This window comes from Octopus sinensis, linkage group LG29 (assembly GCF_006345805.1).
Source record: "Octopus sinensis linkage group LG29, ASM634580v1, whole genome shotgun sequence".
In the NCBI taxonomy this organism is placed as follows: domain Eukaryota; kingdom Metazoa; phylum Mollusca; class Cephalopoda; order Octopoda; family Octopodidae; genus Octopus; species Octopus sinensis.
Window position 1 is genome coordinate 14,574,377 of NC_043025.1, and position 22,443 is coordinate 14,596,819.

Consider the following 22,443-nt stretch of genomic DNA (forward strand, 5'->3'; position numbering starts at 1 on the left):
CAGCCAGGGCTGGGAGTTGAACTCACTACATCATGATTGTGATCCCGATGATCTAACCACTGAGCCATGCACCTTCACATTAAAATGGATTAAGTAAACCATATTTCCCATTTGTCTAATTTCTCCTTAATTACTCTCATCTACTCCCCCTCCTCATCCTCCTGTCTTTGTGGTCCTTTCTCACTGTGTTGCTTTCTTTTACTCATTACCTGCCACCAAGCCTAGTGTGTCTGTATGTGTGTGTGTGCATTCATCTTGCACCTCTTATGTTATGTACCTCTCTACTTATGATGATGTGTGTCTGTGTGTCTTTGTCATGGCGTCGTGTGGCAGGTCGTAAATGAGAGCCACCGTCATATACGTAGTGCCCTTCCTTGAAAACCATGTCATGCCTTGGGGAAATATTACCTTGCCTGGAAATTGATGAGGGCCAGTGATGGGAAGGGCGTCCACCTCAACGAATTCCATCTGATCCATGCAAGCATGGAAAAGAGGATTTTGAAATGATGGTGACGATGCTATACACACATGTATATATGTGTGTGTGTGTGTATATATATATATATATATATATATATATATATATATTACTGTATGCACTCACTCACTTTCATATATATATATATATATACACACAACACACAAACACATATACACATATGTATATTTTGATATATATATACACCCACCCATATACCCATGTGTGTGTGTATAATACACACACACACACACACATACTTATGCTTTTATACACACTTGCACACACATTCATATATATATACATACACACATATATGCACAGATATGCACACACACACACACTGCCTACTCCATAGTCACTGGTAATTTCTTTTTCATCTTGCATTGGCACAAAGCCACCATTTTCTCTTTGTTAAACGTTTCGTGCGAGGAGGGAAGCTGCTGTAACCTTGAACTTGCCCATGGTGCAGCCACCACAGATAGAGGTAGGCAGTATGGCCTTGACCTTCACAGCTCACCCACTCTTCCGACCCCACGGTGAGGCAGTTTTGAGGGTTGGGCCTTGTGCAGGACTTACGTCTGGTCAATTTGATCATAAAATAGATAGAATATTTGGGCCAGATATGGTCAGTTTAAATGGTGAAGGGCCAAAGCCAAACCCTGGACACATTGTGTAATCTGTGAATGACCCTTTCAGAGGCAGTTCCATGGCCCAAAGCTGAAACCACAACACATGCTACCATTCTGGGTCAGAGTAAACTTGTGGCTAAAAGATGTTTCCACACTTTTCAAAACCCTGGATCTCCTGTGTCAAGGCCTCACTATCAGATGCAGTTTAAAATCATAACCAGGACATATTGGCGGGGGGGGGGGGGAGCTGGCAGAAGCGTTAGAACGCTTTGCTGTATTTCATCTGTCTTTGTGTTCTGAGTCCAAATTCTGCCGAGATCGACTTTCCCTTTCATGCTTTTGGGGTTGTTAAATTAAGTACCAGTTGCATACTGGGGTTGATCTAATTGACTGGCCCTCTCCTCTAAAATTTCAGGCCTTGTGCCTAGAGTAGGAAAGAATGAAATTTTAAAAGCAATTCCATAATATGCTATCTAACCTGTTGGTGGGGTCCTGACAAGTGCTGCTACTCTGTTAGAGTTCTCCTCGGAATAATAAGGGATAAGAGGTGATCCCAGACCTCTATATGATGCAGTTTAAAGTTATACCCAGGATATACTGGGGTAGTTTATGAGTAACCTTTCAGAAGCAATTTTAAGGGATGCTAATTAAAGCTGGGACCCTGGCAAGTGCTACTCCAGAGCAAGGTAGACCTGGCAACAATACTAAGTAAGAGGTGGTTCCACACACACCAAAATCCTGGGTCTCTCAATTGAAGGCCCCAATACTGGATGCAGTAGAATCTACAAATAAAACAGTGGCTCAGGGGTGGGTCCATACTCCTCAAACTCTTGTGCTAGGGCCCCAATACCAGATGCAGTCTGTGACTGACCTTTTGGAAGCAGTTCCAAGAGATGCTAATTAACTCAAAGTTGAGACCCTGACAGGTGATACTATGCTAGGTCAGAGTAAACTTGAGGTGGTTTGACATTCCTTAAAATCCTGGATCTCTCTAATGAGGGCCTTTATACCAGATGCAGCTCAAAGTCATACCCAGGACAAATTAGGGGTCAATGAGTGACCTTCTTTTGGAAGCAATTCCATTAACCCTGACAAGTGATACCATCTGGAGCACTGGAGGCTGAGGAGTGGTTCCACTCTCCTTAAAACCCTAGATCTCTCCAATGAGGGCCCCGGTACTGGGTACAGTACAATCTGCAATCAAGACAGTGGCTAAGGAGTGGTTCTGCATTCCTCAAAACCCTGAAACTCCTGAACTAGGGCTTCACCATAAGATGCAATACCCAAGACACTGAAGTTACACTGCATTTAAGTGCACATGGCACTGAATTGGTACAGCACTCTGCTAAACCAGCATCATGTTGCACAGTGCATCAAACTGCACTATGGCTGTAGTGTGAACACCACCACCACCATCCCTAGGGTCTGTTTCAGCCTGTTAGAAATAGCAGCTAAATGTCCCTCAAATCCCATACTGCTGTCTTTAACCAAAACCAAGATTGGATGGTCACGGCTGGTATACACCAACAGCAACTATAGCTCAAAAGCATCTTCTTCATGCTTGGCTCGGTCTGGCTAGAAACAGCAGCCAAATTCCCTCCGTGTTTATAATAGGAAGGACACATAAGATAAGGATGTACTAGATATACTGTTTAGAAAAAAATCAGCTTGATGGTCATGGCTGGGTTACTTCTGGTTATTATATTTATATATATCCGTTTAGTGTGACTGACCAGCTTCTATATAGTGCTAGAAATAGCAGCCAAATCTCTTTCGAATTGTCTTGTGTGTTTATAATAGGAAGAACACGTAAGATAACGATGTGCTAATGCTGCCTAGAAAAAATAAGCGTGGTGGTCATGGCTGGGATATTTTTGGCTATATGTCTCTCCGGTGTGCACTGAGCCTAGGGTTAAGTGACAATAATGGCTCAAACCTGCTTCTATACGGTCGTCTAGGTCTGCTGGAAACAGCAGCCAAATTCCATCCAAATTGTCTTCTGTGTTTATAATAGGAAGGACACGTTAGATAAGAACGTTCTAAATATGCTGTGTGTATGTGGAAAAAAATCGATGTGATGGTCACGGCTAGGATAACATTGACCAAGTCTGTCTTGGCTGCCCTATCAAGTTGGCGATCCGGAGCTGCATGTCACCCCCACCACCATCACTGTATCGACAGTCACCTCCACCACCACCATCATCATCTCTACTATTGTAACTCCCACCATCACCACTTACAGTCACCGTCGCCACCATCATAACTTCGTCACCACCGCCACCACCGCTTCGACTGCTACAGCCAGCATCAACTGCCAGTGGCGAGTGGAAGTAGCAGTGTTGGTAGTAGTGGGAGGAGGGAGAGAGAGAGAGGGAGGTGGATTGAGAAAGATGTGGATCTGTCTGTCTGTCTATGTATAGATAGAGATATCGATTGAGAGAGAGGGGGGGAGAGTAGATCTATCTGTCGCCCTGTTTATAGATAGAGACATGGAAAGCGAGGGGAGACAGAGACGGATAGATTAATAGAGAGAGAGAGAGAGAGAGCCATGGATTCATATAGAAAGTGAAGAGGTACCAGCATCCATAGTGAAATATAAGATACCCTGGGATAGAAGAGAAAGATAAAATATAAATAATAATGGGGAAGAAAGAAAGAAAGATAGATAGATAGATATATAAAGAGAGAGAGAAAGAGGGGGAGAAAAGCAGTAAGATATATAGTATAGCAAAGTAGGAAGATAGAGTAAGAGATGGTGGTGGTGAGAGTAGCAGTGGTAAGAGAGATATAGACAAAGACTGAGAGAGGAAGAGGAAAACGGTATAAAGATGAGAGAGAGAAAAACCATGGGATAGTGAGAGAGTTAATGGCGAGGAGGAAGAGTTAAAGAGAATGTAGACAGATAGATGCATAGAAATAGAGAGAGAGAGAGATAGTTGAGGAGGAGGAAGAGATGACAAAAGGTGTAGAGAGAAGAAAGCAGTAACAGTCTGTCTATCGAGAGAGAGAGAGAGAGAGAGAGAGAGATACAGGGAGGGAGAGAATGAGGACGGTTTAATAAGAATGTTAAGAACACACACACACACACACACATATATATATATATAGAGAGAGAGAGAGGGGGGAAAGAGAAAGGGAGAGAAAAAGAAGAAATAGGACAAGTGTAGAAAGACAGAGAGAGAGTGGATGGAAAACTAATAATACATATATATGGAGAGAGAGAGAGAGAGAGAAAGATATACACACACACACGTATGTATAGAGAGAAAAAGATAAGTGTGTGGAAAGAGAGAGAGATAGAGTGGAAGAGAGTATGTCATTACAGAGCGAGAGGGAGGAAAAGAGTTAAGAGAAGTGCAGAGAGAGAGAGGGAGAGAGGTACAGGCAGACAGAGAGAAGGAAGGAGGAACATGTGAAAAGATGAGTAGAGAGAGAGAGAGAGAGAGAGATTGAGAGAGAAGGGGAAGGTAGAAGTAAGAAACGGATTGGAGTGAGGAAGAGAGAGAAGAGGGAGATAAAGGCTTATGTAGAGAAAGACAAAGAGAGGGAGATAGAGAGGGAATAGCGAGAGAGGGACTCATACTGACAGAGGAGGAGGAAAAACTAACAAAAGAAGCGGAGAGAGAGAAAGTGATAGAGGAAGAGGAAGAGTTTAACAAGCAGAGTGAAGAGAGAGAGTGTGAGAGCGATGGACGAAGTGGCAGAGTGGGAGGCGACATCGCCACCGTCTCCGCCCCCACCACCGTCATCATAATTAACATTAACAACAACAACAGCAGCAGCAGCAGCCACTTCCTCTTCGGGAGTAAAAAAAAACAAAAATAAGCAAAAAGCAAAAAAATCTCTTTTCAGGGGAAATGTTCAGAATCAAGCTCTGACTGAAGGAGCTGGGATATATACACAGGCGGTGTGTATATATATATATATATACATATATATTATATATATATACTAGATCACTACTGGACATCGTCTACATCACCCCTATTATTACCAAGGAACAAGAGGGATCTATATATACACACACACATATATATAGACTTGTCATACAAATCATTCTATACATACGCGCATATATACATTTGTGTTATATTACATACACACGCAGTAATAATAATAATATACACAGTTGATATACATACGGTCAAATACTCGATTCTACACACACACATATATATATACACACACAGTTAATATACTTCCATATATTTATGTATACACACGCGATTATATGTAATATATAACACAATTGATAAACATACTGTCGTATATTATATATAATATATACAGAATTGTTATAGACGTACACATGATCTATAGCAGCATTATATAGTTATATATATATATATATATATATATACGTATACTGTTTACAATCATTTTTACACACACAAACAGTTATGATATATGCAGGTTTAATATATACATGCGATCGTATATAATTTATACGCGTACACACATGCAGTACTAAGTAGTTATAAATATATATACACAAACTTATAGTATATATTTATACATATATATACACACACGCAATTACTTATCTACTTAGACACACGATCCTTTATCATACGTGTATATATACAAACGATGATCTACACACACACACATTTATAAACACACTCACATCCGCGTACATTTACACACACACCGTTAATGTATGTGTGTGTTTGCGTGTGTCATTCAACACACACACACGCACATGTCTTTGACTTCTTGCAAGGAATCCTGCCAAAGCCAGAGAAAAGAGGAAGAATATCAAATATTATTATCACTCTAGTGGCCAGCGGCCGTTTCTCTGCTACCATTCCTGCCATATCATTATATATGCATCCTATACACACATGATCGTGTCTATATAAACACATATGCCTATATATAATTAACTATATACATACACACACACATATATAAGGCAATGAAACGGTCCATAAAACATCTTTAGAAATAAATTATTTTTTTCTCCTTCCTTCTTCGTAATTAAATAACATTTTTTGATTAGCGATCTTTATTAATAATTGTCTGTTTCTATATTCTGAGATCAAGGAACTCATTAACAGGACGCGCGTGTGTATATATATATATATATATATATATATATATATATATATATGCATATAACATACGCCTCTTATTTTTAAATATACATATATTATATATTTTTAATGTACACATATATTATGAAATCTACACATACACTCACGTTTGTATGTATATGTATACATTGATTGATTATACACATAAAAAATATACATAAAGACGTACATATACACACGCCTAGCTACACGCACTTCGTACATATATATATATATACACACACTTTTTGTCAAACTACACACATAAAAAATTATCTACATCAATACGTTGTACATACATATACACACAAATACGTGTATATATATACATATATACACGCATACTGTATCAAGCTACGAAAAAAATATATACGTATACATTTTACACACACACACATACCCTTATATATTCATTCTATACACAAACACATGTATGTATACATTCACTCGCTGTGTGATTAGTGTGTGTTTAACGGATTATCACTGATCATTACCGGAAATTTTACGTTTACCAAAAATCGTGGATATCTTAAACGAAATCATATATATATATATATAGCGATTCTATATTGCATATGTGTGTATATATTCATATACACATATATTGAATACCAACGGAAACGTCAACATTAAACATACACCCATAATATATATATATATCATTAATGCTTGTTAATATATATATATATATTAACGATGGCGTAACTGGCCAAAACTTCGAAGTCATTGTCAATAATATTCTTGTTTAATATAATATTTATATATATATATATATATATATAGCGTTGAGTATTGGCATTTGTGAAGCCGGGAGGAGCGAGCACCTGCTGCAAAAAGTAGTACTCAATACTTATGTTTATTTGTGTGCCGCTGTTTTAGTTGCGTGTGTGTGTATATACGACGCCTGTGGCTTTTTGAAACCCTGGAGATTATTTTAAACATTTCAAACGTAACGGATGACACACACACACACACATATACACACACTCGCGCGCGCGCGCAGACACCAGGATTATTTCTTGTGCGATTTCCGTCTTCATGTCTTGTTACCAAATTCTTCAAACACACACACACACACAGTCACAGACGCATGCTTCTTCCCCAAACGAAGTCCTTGTAGTTCTTCTTTGTTCTGATGATTGTCATAATTAAATTAAATCTAATTGCTGATTAAAAATATATATATATATTTATTTATAAAACAAAAAAAACAAACTGTCCAAAACCATGACTGGGAATATGTTAAAATTTGGTCGTCCTGTAGGTGAGTATATATAAATACGTGTGTGTGTATATAAATATATATACATTTTTGTTCATTTTTATTTTATAGTAATTATATATTTGTTTTATTGTCTATCAGTTTATTTTATTTATTATTGTTGTTGTTGTTAAGGCGGTGAGCTGGCAGAATCGTTAGCACAGTGGGCAAAAAAGTGTTTTATCCATCTTGACATTCTGAGTTCAAATTCTACTGAGGTCAACTTTACCTTTCATCCTTTCGGGGGTCGTTAAATTAAGTACCATTTACATACTTGGGCCAATCTAATCGACTGCTCCAGCTACCTCCCCCAAAATTTCGGACCTTGTTTCTAGAGTAGAAAAGATTATTATTATTATTATTATTGTGCAAGCTGGCAGAATCGGTAGCACGCCAGGCAAAATGCTTACCGGTAGTTTGTCTGTTATGTTCTGAGTTCAAATTCTGCCGAGGTCAACTTTGTTTTTCATATTTCGGGGTTGATTAAATAAGTACCTATTTCTTTACTGCCCTCAAGGGGCTAAACACAGAGGGGACAAACAAGGACAGACAGAATGATTAAGTCGATTACATCGACCCAGTGCATAGCTGGTACTTATTTAATCAACCCCGAAAGGATGAAAGGATTAAATAAGTACCAGTTATGCACTGGGGTCATTGTGATCCACCTAATCCCTTCCCCCAAATTTGAGGCCTTGTGCTTCTAGTAGAAAGGATTATTATTATTATTGCTGTGAACTGGCAGAATCATTAGCACGCCGGACAGAATGCTTGGCAGTTCTTCAGACTTTACATCCTGAGTTCAAATTCCCCTAAGGCCGACTCTGTCTTTCGTCCTTTCAGGACTCAATAAACTAAGAACCAATTGAGCACTGGGCTGGTCAATGTAATCGACTTACTCTCTTGCTGGCCTTCTGCCAAAAATGTGAAATCATCAGCATTAAGGAGAAGGGCTCTTTCCCTGTTCTTCAGGGATCTGCGGCTTTTGTGGGGTTTTTCCATGAGGACCTTAAAGCACCTCCCCCTATACTCTTTTACTTGTTTCAGTCATTTGACTGCAGCCATGCTGGAGCACCGCCTTTAGTCGAGCAAATCGACCCCAGGACTTATTCTCTGTAAGCCTAGTACTTATTCTATCAGTCTCTTTTGCCGAACCGCTAAGTTACAGGGACGTAAACACACCACCATCGGTTGTCAAGCGATGTTGGAGGGACAAACACTGATAAACACACACACATACATATATATATATATATATATATATATATACATCGGGCTTCTTTTCAGCTTCCGCCTACCAAATCCACTTACATGGTTTTGGTCGGCCCGAGGCTATAGTAGAAGACACTTGCCCAAGATGCCACACAGTGGGACTGAACCTGGAACCATGTGGTTGGTAAGCAAGCTACTTACCACACAGCCACTCCTGTGATTATAGAGAGTTTTAATTTGTTTTAGTTTTGATTATATTGTTTACACGATGTAAAGCCCATTGTATTGTCCTGTCTTTGTCTTTTATGTTGTTGAATGTCTTAATGTTTTTTATATGTGAGCCCTTGTGGCCAATAAAAGAATTATTATTATTATGGGGATGAGGTTATAGAATTGTTAGTGCGTCAGACAAAATGCTGTCCAAATGTGGCTCTGCATTTTGCCTGCCTTTATAAAGTTGTGATTCCAAATTTAGCCAAGGTTGATTTAGCCATTCATCTTTTTGGGGGTTGACAAAATCAGTAACAATCGAGTATTGGGGATCAGTGTAATCTACTAGCACCATCGCACCCCCCAAAAAATTTCAGGCCTTGTGCCTATAGTAGAAGCTATTATTATTATTATTATTATTATGCCGATGGGTTGGAAGAATTGTTGGTATGAGCAGCCTATTTTCATTCATTTTTATGTTCTGAGTTCAAATTCCGCTGAGGTCGACTTTACCTCTCATTATTTTGGGGTCGATGAATTAAGTAGCAGCTTAACACTGAGGTTACTGTAATTGACAGAAATTCAGACCTTGTGCCTTTAGTAGAAAGGACTGTTGTTGTTGTTGTTATTATTATTATTATAAGGCGGCATCTGTCGTCACGTTCTGAGTTCAAATTCTGTTAAGGTTGACTTTGCCTTTCATCCTTTTGGGGTCGATAAAATAAGTACCAGTTGAACACTGGGGTCGATATCACCAATTTGTCCGCTCGACTGGTACTTATTTTATGTCGACCCTGAAAGGATGAAAGGCAAAGTCGACCTCAGCGGAATTTGAACTCAAAACGTAAAGACAGATGAAACACCACTAAGCAAAATTGGAAAGACCCTATTGTTGTTCCTAGTTCCTTGTTGAACATTTTGGGACATTTTGGAGTTGAAACCCTGTTAAGTTTAAAAAATTTTTGATAATTCTTCCTAGGGTTGGTTCTCAGTAAATGAACCAGTCAAGTTCTTGTTGTTTAATCTCCGTATCCTGTTCACCGATTTGATTTTTTTTCTTGGTATATATTTTATTCAAAATAGTATCTGTGTGAGTATGTATATGCAAACACATTTATACACACACACACGTATATGTGTGTGTTTGTGTATGTATGTACATAAAGATACATGTATACCTATAGTGTGTGTATATATGCATTTGTAATTCTAGTACGTTTATAGTGTGTTGTGTGTGTGTATACACACATATATATCTATAGTGAGTGTGTGTGTATGTGTATATATACACACACACACACCTGCACATATACACAAATTATAGATGTGTGTGTGTGTATATATGTATATATAGACTTGTCTGTATTGATATTAAATATACATTTATATAAATATATATGCATACATTTTATGTATACACCCACACATACATACACACACATGCACGCATTTACATACGCACATACATGCACGCACTTACATACACACATACGTACATACACACACATACATATATACATACACATACATACACACACAATTGCTTTTATAAGGTTTTCTATCACTATAGTGTACACATATATGCATGTCTATACACACACACACACACACACATTGCAAGCTGGTATTGTATGTTCTAAAATAGGGGTACACAGTCTGCCTGTGTCATTAGGGGTGTCAAAGAGACAAAGGAAGGAATTTGTAGAGGAACCAGGGAAGGATTTCCTGTTGGAAAACATTACCTGAAAAAAACAAACTCCTGCATCCGAACGAAGTCTTAGAGCAGGATGATGGAATGGATCTCAAGAAAGAGGCGAGGAAACAATGACAGTGGGTGTGTGTGTGTTGCAGGGGGGGAGGTTGCTTCCTTAAGAAGGATAAAGCTTGAAGGATTGGCTCTGTCACAGTTAAAAGGCACAGAAGCTTCATGTGAAAAACGTTCCGAGTTCTTGGTGTTGGCTGGAAGGTGTAAGAAGACTCCAAGGAGAGAAGCTATGGGCATGCATGTGTGTGTGTGTGTGTGTGTGTATATATACATATATACATACATGGACATGTGTATCAATGGATGTATGCATGTCATGTTTGTGTATGTATAAGGTGTGTGCATATGTATATGCACATGTGTATGTGTATGTGTGTGTACGTGTATATGCATATGTGCTTATGTATATATATATATATATAGACCGGAGTAAACACATAAATGTGAAACAAGGTGGAAAAAAGAGTACTCAAATACCAGTGCTAGAGTAATATGCTTTATTTTAAGCAGCAGAAAATTCAACAAAATCTGTTTCTCTGAGTTTCTCGTTGCCGTTCGTCGGACAGTTTTTCTAGCAAAAACTGTCTGATGAACGGCAACGAGAAACTCAGAGAAACAGATTTTGTTGAATTTTCTGCTGCTTAAAATAAAGTATATATATATATATATATATATATATATATATATATATATATGTAAATATACATATATCTCTGTATGTATATATATATATATATATATATATATATATATACACATTCATATATCTCTATGTGTGTATATATACATATATCTGTGTATGTATATATATATATACATATAGATATATATGTATATATGTACATGTATGTGTAAGTATATGTGAATGTATATGTACGTGTATATATGTATCTGTGTGTGCCTACTTGTTTCTGTATATATAATATATATATATAATATATATATATATAATATATATATATATATGTATGTATGTATGAGTTTGTGTGTATGTTCTCAGTCACAAGACCCATGTATACTCCACAGCGTTAATCAGGATTACTCTTAGACAAGTGTTTGTTTTTCCTTGTTTCATTGCTAAAAGTGCTCAACAAGCTTCCACAAATTATCTGGGGCTATGATACAGGGTCTTTACAATTGAAGGCAATTTCGTCAACGTCCCATACAAAATATATAGATATGCATGACTTTAACTTAGTGGTTTGGCAAAATACATCGATAGAATTAGTTAGCAAGCTTAAAAAGAAAGGGTCCTGGGGTCAATTCATTTGATTAAAATCTTTCAAGAAGGTGCCCCAGCATGGCCACAGTCTAATGATATATCTATAGTAAGAAGCTTGCTTTTCAACCACGTGGCTCCAGGTTCAGTCCCGCTGTGTGACACCTTGGCCAAGTGGCTTCTACTATAGCCTCAGGCTGACTAAAGCCTTATGAGTGGATTTGGTAGGTGGAAACTGAAAGAAGCCCATTTTGTGTGTCTGTATGTATGTATGTGTATATATGTGTTTACACACACATGTCTTTGTTCCCCATCACCATTTGATACTGATAGAAGCCTATCGTGTATATATATATATACATATATATATATATATATATATGTGTGTGTGTGTGTATATGTATATAAAAATCTATGTGTGTGTGTGTATGCTTGTGTTAGCAACAAACAAGATGAGGACAAATATCTGTCAAATGTAAATAATGTACATAATGAAAATATATACCTGTTGAGCAATGGGGTCGATAAAGTAATTACCTGTCGAGTATTGGGGTCAATAAAATAAATACCTGTTGAGCACTGGAGTTGATGTAATTGGTTTATCCCATCCCCTGAAATTCCTGGCCTTGTGCCAAAATTTGAAAGCAGGCAGCGAGCTGGCAGATTCATAGGCATGTTGGGCAAAATGCTTCTGTGACACTTCATATGTCTTTGTGTTCTGAGTTCAAATTCTGCTGCGGCCGACTTTGCCTTGGTTGATGAAATAAGCACCAGTTAAGCACTAATGCTTAAAATTTCAGACCTTGTGCTTATAGTGGAAAGGATTATTGTTGTTATCGTTATTTTGACAAGCAGCTTATATGGCAGTGAGCTGGCAGAATTGTTAGTACACCAGGTGAAATGCTTAGTGGTATTTCATCTGTCTTTATGTTCTGAGTTCAAATTCCATCGAGGTCAACTTTGCCTTTCATCCTGTCGGGGATCAATAAGTTAAGTACCAGTTGCATACTGGAGTTAATCTAATTGATTGGCCCCTCCCCCAAAATTACAGGCCTTGTGCCTAGAGTAGGAAAGATTATCAACATCATAATAGTTCGGGTGATGAGCTGCCTGAATCATAGAACACTGGATGTTTACATTGTGGGTTTACATTCTGCTGAGGTGAATGTTGTTTCATCGTATCAGGGGTGGGTAGGAGTCAATTAAATACCAGTCAAGCACCACGATGGACTATTCCTCCTCCCCTCAAAATTTCAGGCCTTGTGCCTATAGTAAAAAGGATTGTTATTATTATTGGCAGAATCCTTAGCATGCTGGACCAAATGCTTTGTGGCATTTCATCTAACTGTTTATATTCTGTTCCAAGTTCAATTCCCAGCTGAAGTCAGCTTTGCTTTTTGTCCTTTCTGAGTCGATGAAGTAAATACCAGTCATGTACTGGGGTTGATATAATTGACTACTTCGCTCAAAATTTCCAGTCCTCATACTTAAAGCAGAAAGGATTATTATAAGGGTGGCTGATTGGTAGAATCAGTAGAGCATCAGTCAAAAATGTCTTGTGGCATTCTGGTTCCTTGCTCAGAACCATGTGATTGGGTAGCAAGTCACTTACCACACAACCACTCCTGTGCCTATATATACATATATACATACCTTTATACATACTCACACACACACACATATATATATATATATATACACACATACATTTATATGTACTTATACATACATACACACACACAGTCACCCTGTCTTGTTCCTGGATCTACATGTGGTACCAGGCTAGATTTGAACTAGTTATCTTGCACGCTTCATCATCATCATCATCATCGTTTAACATCCGCTTTCCATGCTAGCATGGGTTGGACGGTTCAACTGGGGTCTGGCAAGCCCGAAGGCTGCACCAGGCCAGTCAGATCTGGTAGTGTTTCTACAGCTGGATGCCCTTCCTAACACCAACCACTCCGAGAGTGTAGTGGGTGATTTTATGTGCCACCGACACAGGTGCCATATAATAATTATATGTACAGCATCCTTGTTTTAATGTCCAGTTTTTCCTTGGATCAGGCAATCCTTCAAGGTAAATTTCTTACAGCCAGATACCCTTCCGGTTACCGACAATCACCTGTGTCCAAACCAGGTAATAACTTCCCCATGACCAGACGTGATTTTCATGGAAGATTGGAAACAAATGCCCCCTCCTGTAACATACACACACACGCGCGCATTCTCTCTCCTGTATATAGGATTGGCTTCTTTCAATTTCCATCTACCAAATCCACTCACAAAGCTTTGGGTGGCCCAGACCCAAAGTAGAAGACACTTGCCCAAGATGCCACACGGTGGGACTGAACCTGGAACCATGTGGTTGGGAAGCAAACTTCTTGACCATGCAGCTATTTGTCTTTTCTCACACATAGATATATATATGTAATTATGTGTGTATATATATGTATATAATTGTGGGCATGGCTGTGTGGTACGAAGCTTGCTTCTTAACCAAATGGTTCTGGGTTCAGTCCCACTGCATGGCACCTTGGGCAGGTGTCTTTTACTGTAGCCTCGGGCTGACCAATCTTGTGAGTGGATTTCATAGGTGGAAACTGGAAGAAGCCCATCATTATATATATGTATATGTTTGTGTGCCTTTGTGTCTGCTGTTACCCCTCCCCCTCGCATGACAACCAGTGTTGGTGTGTTTGCATCCCCATAACTTAGCAGTTTAGCAAAACAGACTGATAAAATAAGTACCAGGTTTAAAAAATAAGTATTGGTGTCGATTTATTCAATTAAAAATTCAAGGCTGTGCTCCAGTATGGCCACAATCTAATGACTGACACAAGTCAGAGATAAAAGATATATATATATATATATAACTTTGTGTGTGTGTGTGTGTGTATGTGTATATATATATGTGTGTGTGTATACATACATAGGCATTGGAGTGGCCATGTGGTAAGAAGCTTGCTTCCCAACCACATGGTTCCGGGTTCAGTCCCACTGTGTGGCACCTTGAGTAAGTATCTTCTACTATAGCCTCGGACCAACCAAAGTCTTGTGTGTATATATGTATGTATGTGTGTGTGTGTATGCATATATGTAATTGTATTTGTGTAGAATTCAAGTGGCACAACTATACCATTGAGATACAGGTATTTTCCACTTGGCAGGCTTCTATACAGTTTCCATTTAATGGACTTCACTCACAAGGTGTGGGTTGACTAAAAGTTTCTGATTGAAAACATTCCCCTCAGTCTGTGTACCTACCACATGGTGGGGTTGAAACCAGGGCCTTTGTGTTGGTGAAGTGAAGGTTTTAACCATTGTGCCACAGGGAGAGAGAGAGAGAAAACAAGGGTTAGGTCAGTTGCTCCTGCCTGCCCTGCTTCCCCCCCCACCTGCCTTCTACTGACAGATGGACAGGGACAGACCCACCCACATGCAGATGGACATGGTGAAGAAGACACGCACACATGCATAGATGTATGTATCACATACACAGCTGTACACACATGCACACGCACACACATACGTACATACACATGCACATACACGCACACATGCATCTACACATACATGCACAAATGCCTCATACGTACACATTCACGACACACACACACACACACACACACACAATGCACACACACAGATGCATATTCATACATACAATGTATACACACACACACACAATGTACACACACACACATGTATGCACACAGACAGATGGACAGAGACCCACACAGACAGACGGTTAGTCAATCAGTCACTGACAGATGGTGGACAGGCTTGGAAATTGTCAAGATCTCCGTGTAATCTTCTTGATTGGTGGTGGTGGGTGAGGATGGAGGTGATAGTTTCGAGGGTTGGTGGTGGTGGTGGTGGGCGATGGCACTGCTGCTGGTGAAGCTGGTGGTGACATTGTCTCAATATTGTGTGTGTAAGCCACACATGCTTAGAAGCATGTTTAGAAACATATTCTCTCTCATATATAAATGTATGTGTGTGAGTGTTTATATATATATATATAAAACAAGACTAAAAAATTTGGTATATTGTGTGTGTGTGTGTGTAAGCCGCACATGCTTAGAAACACACTCTTGCATATAAATGTATATATATATATATACATATATATATAGGTGCAGGAGTGGCTGTGTTGTAAGTAGCTTGCTTACCAACCACATGGTTCCGAGTTCAGTCCCACTGTGTGACACCTTGGGCAAGTGTCTTCTACTATAACCTCGGGCCGACCAAAGCCTTGTGAGTGGATTTGGTGGATGGAAACTGAAAGAAGCCCGTCGTATGTATGTATATATGTATGTATGTGTGTGTGTCTGTGTTTGTCCCCCAACATCGCTTGACAACTGATGCTGGTGTGTTTACATCCCTGTAACTTAGCGGTTCGGCAAAAGAGACCTATAGAATAAGTACTGGGCTTACAGAGAATAAGTTCTGGGTCGATTTGCTCGACTAAAGGTGGTGCTCCAGCATGGCCACAGTCAAATGACTGAAACAAGTAAAAGACACATATATTAACATGCACTACACTCATACACACACACACACACTCATATAAACACACACACACACACATGAAAAACAAGGGTGGAAGATTCGGAATATTTTTAATTCAATGTTAGATGTGTTTATTGCAAATAATAATCATACTAATAATAAAAGGCACAAGGCCGGAAATTTTGTGGGGAGGGTTAGAAACTGAAAGAAGCCTGTCATAACTGTGCGTACATATGCATGTGTGTGTGTGTATATATATATATAAAATGTTTGTGTCTGTTGTCTACCACCATTTCACAACTGGTGTTGGTGTGTTTATATCCCCCATAACTTAGCAGTTTGGCAAAAGAGACTGTTATAATAAATACCAGACAAAATAGATGCTGGAATTCATTCATTTGGCTGCCCCAGCATGGCCACAGTCTAAAGAGGGAAACAAGTAAAAGCTAAAAGGCACCCAGAACACTGTGGAATGGTTGGCGTTAGGAAGAGCATCCAGCCGTAAAAACCATGCTGAAACAGACTGGAGCCTGGCGCAGCTCTCTTGCTTCCCAATTCCGGTCCAACCCATGCCAGCACAGAAAAACGGACGTTAACTGATGATGATGATGATGATGATGACTACATTGACCAATGTGTCCTTCAGTATAGTTTTCAATGCTGTGTAATATATGGGAGATTTGGTTGCTATTTCTAGCAGATTAAGTTGACGAGGTGACTGGTCAGTTTGTCCATTTCCGAATCACCTCCAGCTACAGGGGAAAACTCTTGTGGTCGTTTGGTGTGCGAGAAATAACAGCTAAATAACCTTCAAATTACACATATTAAAATTGAATGCGTAGATTATTATCTTTGTTATTTGTATATTGGGAAAAGATGGGAGGGTCACAGCTGGAACGTCTTTGATCATAAGTCTGTCTGGATCAGAACTAACCTGGGGTTTAATAACAGCAAGGAAGGGCACATTAGATAATGTAGTCCTAGATACACTATGCCTGAATAAAAGACAGGATGGTCACAGCTGGAACATCTTTGATCCTAGGTCTGCTGGATCAGGACTGACCTGGGGCTAAACAACAACAGCAGCAGCGGGGGGGGGGTGACTTTCCACCCCCAGTATGTGCGGGTGGCATCTCCAGTGAGGTGTGTGAGGTGCTTGGACAGAGGTTGATAATATCTGGGTCCTGTGCCGCCACCACTGCCGTCCCCTTTTTAGCACCAGGCAGGGGACATGAGCGAGGGGGCGGCAAAAGATAGTGGCACAGTGCCCCCCCAACCCCCCTCACCTGCTTCTATGAGCCTCATTCATGAAAGCTGTCACACAACTGCTCAACCCACCCCTGCCCACCCCCTTTCCAAAACAACCTCTTAATGTGACTCCTCCCCCTCCCATCTGTTGTCAGCTGTTGTTGTTTAGCCCCAGGTCAGTCCTGATCTAGACAGACCTATGATCAAAGATGTTCCAGCTGTGACCATCCCGTCTTATATTCAGACATAGTGTATCTAGGACTACATTATCTAATGTGTCCTTCTTTGTTGTTTAGCCCCAGGTCAGTCCTGATCCAGCAGACCTGTGATCAAAGATGTTCCAGCTGTGACCATCCCGTCTTATATTCAGACATAGTGTATCTAGGACTACATTATCTAATGTGACCTTCCCTGTTGTTTAGCCCCAGGTCAGTCCTGATCCAGCAGACCTGTGATCAAAGATGTTCCAGCTGTGACCATCCCGTCTTATATTCAGACATAGTGTATCTAGGACTACATTATCTAATGTGACCTTCCCTGTTGTTTAGCCCCAGGTCAGTCCTGATCCAGCAGACCTGTGATCAAAGATGTTCCAGCTGTGACCATCCCGTCTTATATTCAGACATAGTGTATCTAGGACTACATTATCTAATGTGACCTTCCCTGTTGTTTAGCCCCAGGTCAGTCCTGATCCAGTAGACTTATGATCAAAGATGTTCCAGCTGTGACCATCCCGTCTTATATTCAGACATAGTGTATCTAGGACTACATTATCTAACGTGTCCTTCCTTGTTGTTTAGCCCCAGGTCAGTCCTGATCCATCAGACATATGATCAAAGATGTTCCAGCTGTGACCATCCTGTCTTTTATTCAGGCATGGTGTATCTAGGACTACATTATCTAATGTGTCCTTCCTTGTTTAGCCCCAGGTCAGTCCTGACCTGTAAGTGGTAGAAGAAACCAAGCTTGAAGTAATGGCTACAATCCCCAAAAGACGTTTGTAAAGCCGGATTCTTAACGATAGCCATGTGTGTGTGTGTGTGTGTGGTTCCTGCGTGTTATAATTGTTTGTATATGTACGAGTATGTGTGCATGTGTAGTTGTGTGTGTGTGTGGTTATGTGTATATATATGCGTTTCCGTTCGTACGTAAATGTATATCTGTGTATATTGTTGTTGTAATTGCGTGTGTGTGTGTTTTCTGTTTTCGTATATTAGTGTGTGTTTGTGTGTGTATATATATATATATATACATATACGTTTGTTGTGTATGTGTTTGTGCATGTATGTGTGTGTATGTGTATATATATATATATATATATATATATATTTATTTATTTATTATATGTAGAAAAATACAAACTGGGACAAGAACGTAAAACATTTAGAAGACGATACAAAAAACACGGACGGGACATTCGAAGCCTTCAATCTTCAGTCAAGAACCGGATCATCCTCGCAATTTCGGCTGATTAATCTTGAGATCGCTCCGATCCGGCCAGCCCCAAGGAAAAACTAAGCTACGAGCATTAGATTTCTTGGAAGAAGGATCGAATGTATACGAAACAAGGACAGAAAAACGGACGATGCCACACGAATATAAATACAATACACACACACACACACGTATATATATATATAGACACAAGTAATTTTAACTCACTCACACACACACACACACACACACACACACACACACACTCTCTCTCTCTGTCTCTCTTACACACATGCTCTGTCACTCACGCACCGCCGCCACACCATCTGTTGTTGGTGTTAAAACTGGATTTCGTTGCCATCTGTTTGGAATATACAGTTTAGCACCTATTGTAGAGTGAGTGATGATGATGATGATGATGATGATGGTAGTGGTTGGGGTGGAGGTGGTGCCGGCGACGGCGCATACTGCTGGTGGTGGTGATGGTGGTGGTGCTGGTCGTTGAGGACCAGCTGTTTGCTCGCTGTAGTTTAGCACCTAACCATGATGGTGGTGAGAACGGCACCGACTACGACGACGATGGTGGTGGTGGTGGTGGTGGTCATAGTTGTGATGGTGATGGAGGTGGTGTTGGTGGGGCAGCAATGATGGTGGTGGTAGTGGTTATGATGGTGTGGTGGAGGTAGCAATGATTATGGTGATGGTGGTTGTGGTAGTGGAGATGATGGTGGTGGTGTTGGTGATGAGGTAGTAATGATTATGGTGGCGGTGGTTGTGGTAGTGGTAGTGGATGTAGCAATGATTATGGTGGTGGTGGTGGTAGCGGCGAGGTTTATGATGTGGTGGTAATGATGATGATGGTGATAGTGAAGGTGATAGTGAAGGTGGTGGTGGTGACTTGTGACAATGATGGTATTATTGGTAAGAACGGTTCGTGGTGGTGGTATCGGTTCTGCTGGTGACGCACCATCTGTTGTAGTATACCACTTATCTGCAATAATCTTCTTGATGATGATGATGATAGTATTGGTCGTGGTTGGAGTGGTGGAACACAATCCGTCAGCTAGTTATAGCATCTATGTGGTTGATGGTTACCTCTGGTGGTTGTTGTGACAATGGCATTGGTGGAGGTGGTTATTTTCTGGACTATGGTTAGGCACTCCATCCGTGACCATTCTGTCTTTGTCCTATGTACGGGGAAGCTAGGGAACCTTATTAACCAATGTGTCTGTAATAAGTTACCAGGGGGCGTGTTGTAAGAGAGGTTTGGCTGTTATTTCTAGCAGTTCGTCCAGTATGTTAACAATTCTGCCAGCTCACTGCCTTAATAATAATAATAATAATAATAATGATAATAATTATTCATCATCATTGTTTAACGTCCGCTTTCCATGCTAGCATGGGTTGGACGATGTGACTGAGATCTGGGGAACCAGATGGTTGCACCAGGCTCCAATCTGATCTGGCAGTGTTTCTACAGCTGGATGCCCTTCCTAACGCCAACCACTCCGAGAGTCTAGTGGGTGCTTTTATGTGCCACCGGCATGAGGTATTGGCAACGACCATGCTCAAATGGTGTTTTTTACGTGCCACTTGCACAGGAGCCAGTCTAGCGGCACTGGCAACGATCACGCTCGAATGTTTTTTCATGTGCCAGTAAGGCGACGCTGGTAACGATCCCATTCGAATGGTGCTTTTTACGTGCCACCAGCACGGAAGCCAGTTAACTGCTCTGGCAACGATGACACTCGGATGATTATTATTTCTTATTTCTTTACTACCCACAAGGGGCTAAACATAGAGGGGACAAACAAGGACAGACAAAGAGATTAAGTCAATTACATCGACCCCAGTGCATAACTGGCACTTAATTTATCGATCTCGAATGGATGAAAGGCAAAGTTGACCAGGGCCTTTTACGTGGCACCATCACCAGTGCTGTCTATGTGGCACCATCACATCATCATTGCTTTTCACATGGCACCAACACCGACAGGGACACCCAAGTACCTTGCAGGACTAAAAGACTAAAATCCCTTCAAGTGGAAGGGAGGGGAGTAGTATTAATGGTGGGGGATGGCTTTGTGCCAGTTGAAAGATTTAAGAATTAGGGGAGACAGATATAGCTGTCCTGCTGTTGAGTCGATACACAGATACCCTATATTATTATTATTGGCTCTTGGTCTATGTATTTGTGTGTTTTGTATGCAATATCATCTTCATATAACGTCTGTTCCATGGTCTGTGTACATGTGTGTGTATATATATATATATACTTGTAGATAGAATTATGTTGATATCCTTGGCATGCATGCAAAATACATACATACACACATACATGCATATATAAATATAATATATATATATATATATATATATATTATATATATATTTATGTGTATATACATATATATGTGTCGATACAAACATATATACATATATGTGTATATATATTATATATATATATATATATATATATATATATATATATATATTATATTTATATAGTTTTCAGTCTGTGTGTCCTTGACACCAGTAAACACACCTACTCATTCACATATGCCTATATATAAACACACATGTGCACACACACATATACATCAACATATATATACTCACACATGCATGCATCACATTTATATACACATCTTATACAAACTCACATAAACACACACACACCTACACTCAAACCAATACATGCCATATTTATTTTTTCTGGACAGAATGCAAAATACACAAAATTACATATTTACTACACACACACACATATTGTCATCATCCTCATTATCCTAATAACTATTTTCCAAGCTGGCATGGGTCGGAGAGGTCGACAAGAGATGGAAAGGCAGAGGACTACGCTAAAGTCTATCAGCTTTCACATGGTTTCTGCAACCAGATGCCCCCTTTGTAACAGCAGCAGCTTTACAGAGTGTGACTGGGTGCTTTCTATGTGGCACCGGCACCAGTGAGGCCCCCTGTATCTTGCAAAACAAAGATGCCTTGACTGGGTAGTGGTGGTATGCTGTGTTGAGGGCGCTGGCTTTGTTCCAGGTGATGAGAGGTTACAGTGCGAAGAGAGGGACAGAAAAAGGTTTTACAGTTCTATATTTAAGAGATGAGGAATTATTTACATTTGATGGATATTTGTCCTTATCTTCTTTGTTGTTAACACAACGTTTCAACTGATACACCCCCCACCCCCAGCCTGCTTCAGGTGTCTTGGGGAAATTTCGAACCTGGGTTCTCATTCCTAAGGTATTTTTCGATGTTATTATTATTATTGTTGTTGTTGTTGTTAGTATTATTGTATGCCCATGGGAATATGGCGTAGTGGTTAAGAGCATGGGCTACTAACCCCAAGATTCCGAGTTTGATTCCAAGCAGTGACCTGAAC

General features: G+C 39.9%; 1 protein-coding gene across 2 annotated transcripts in view; it reads left to right on the forward strand.

The window, feature by feature from the left end:
- LOC115226132 (protein CBFA2T3) overlaps positions 1-22,443 on the forward strand; it is a 116,807-nt gene that overhangs the window by 56,344 nt on the left and 38,020 nt on the right. Inside the window, exon 1 of one of the 2 annotated variants that reach the window (XM_029797121.2) lies at positions 6,960-7,449. The exons of the other annotated variant lie outside the window; for it this stretch is intronic. Coding sequence (XP_029652981.2) covers positions 7,413-7,449 — 37 coding nt within the window. The 5' untranslated portion in view covers positions 6,960-7,412. Of the gene's footprint in view, positions 1-6,959; positions 7,450-22,443 lie in introns of those variants that run through there. 2 annotated transcript variants of the gene reach the window in all.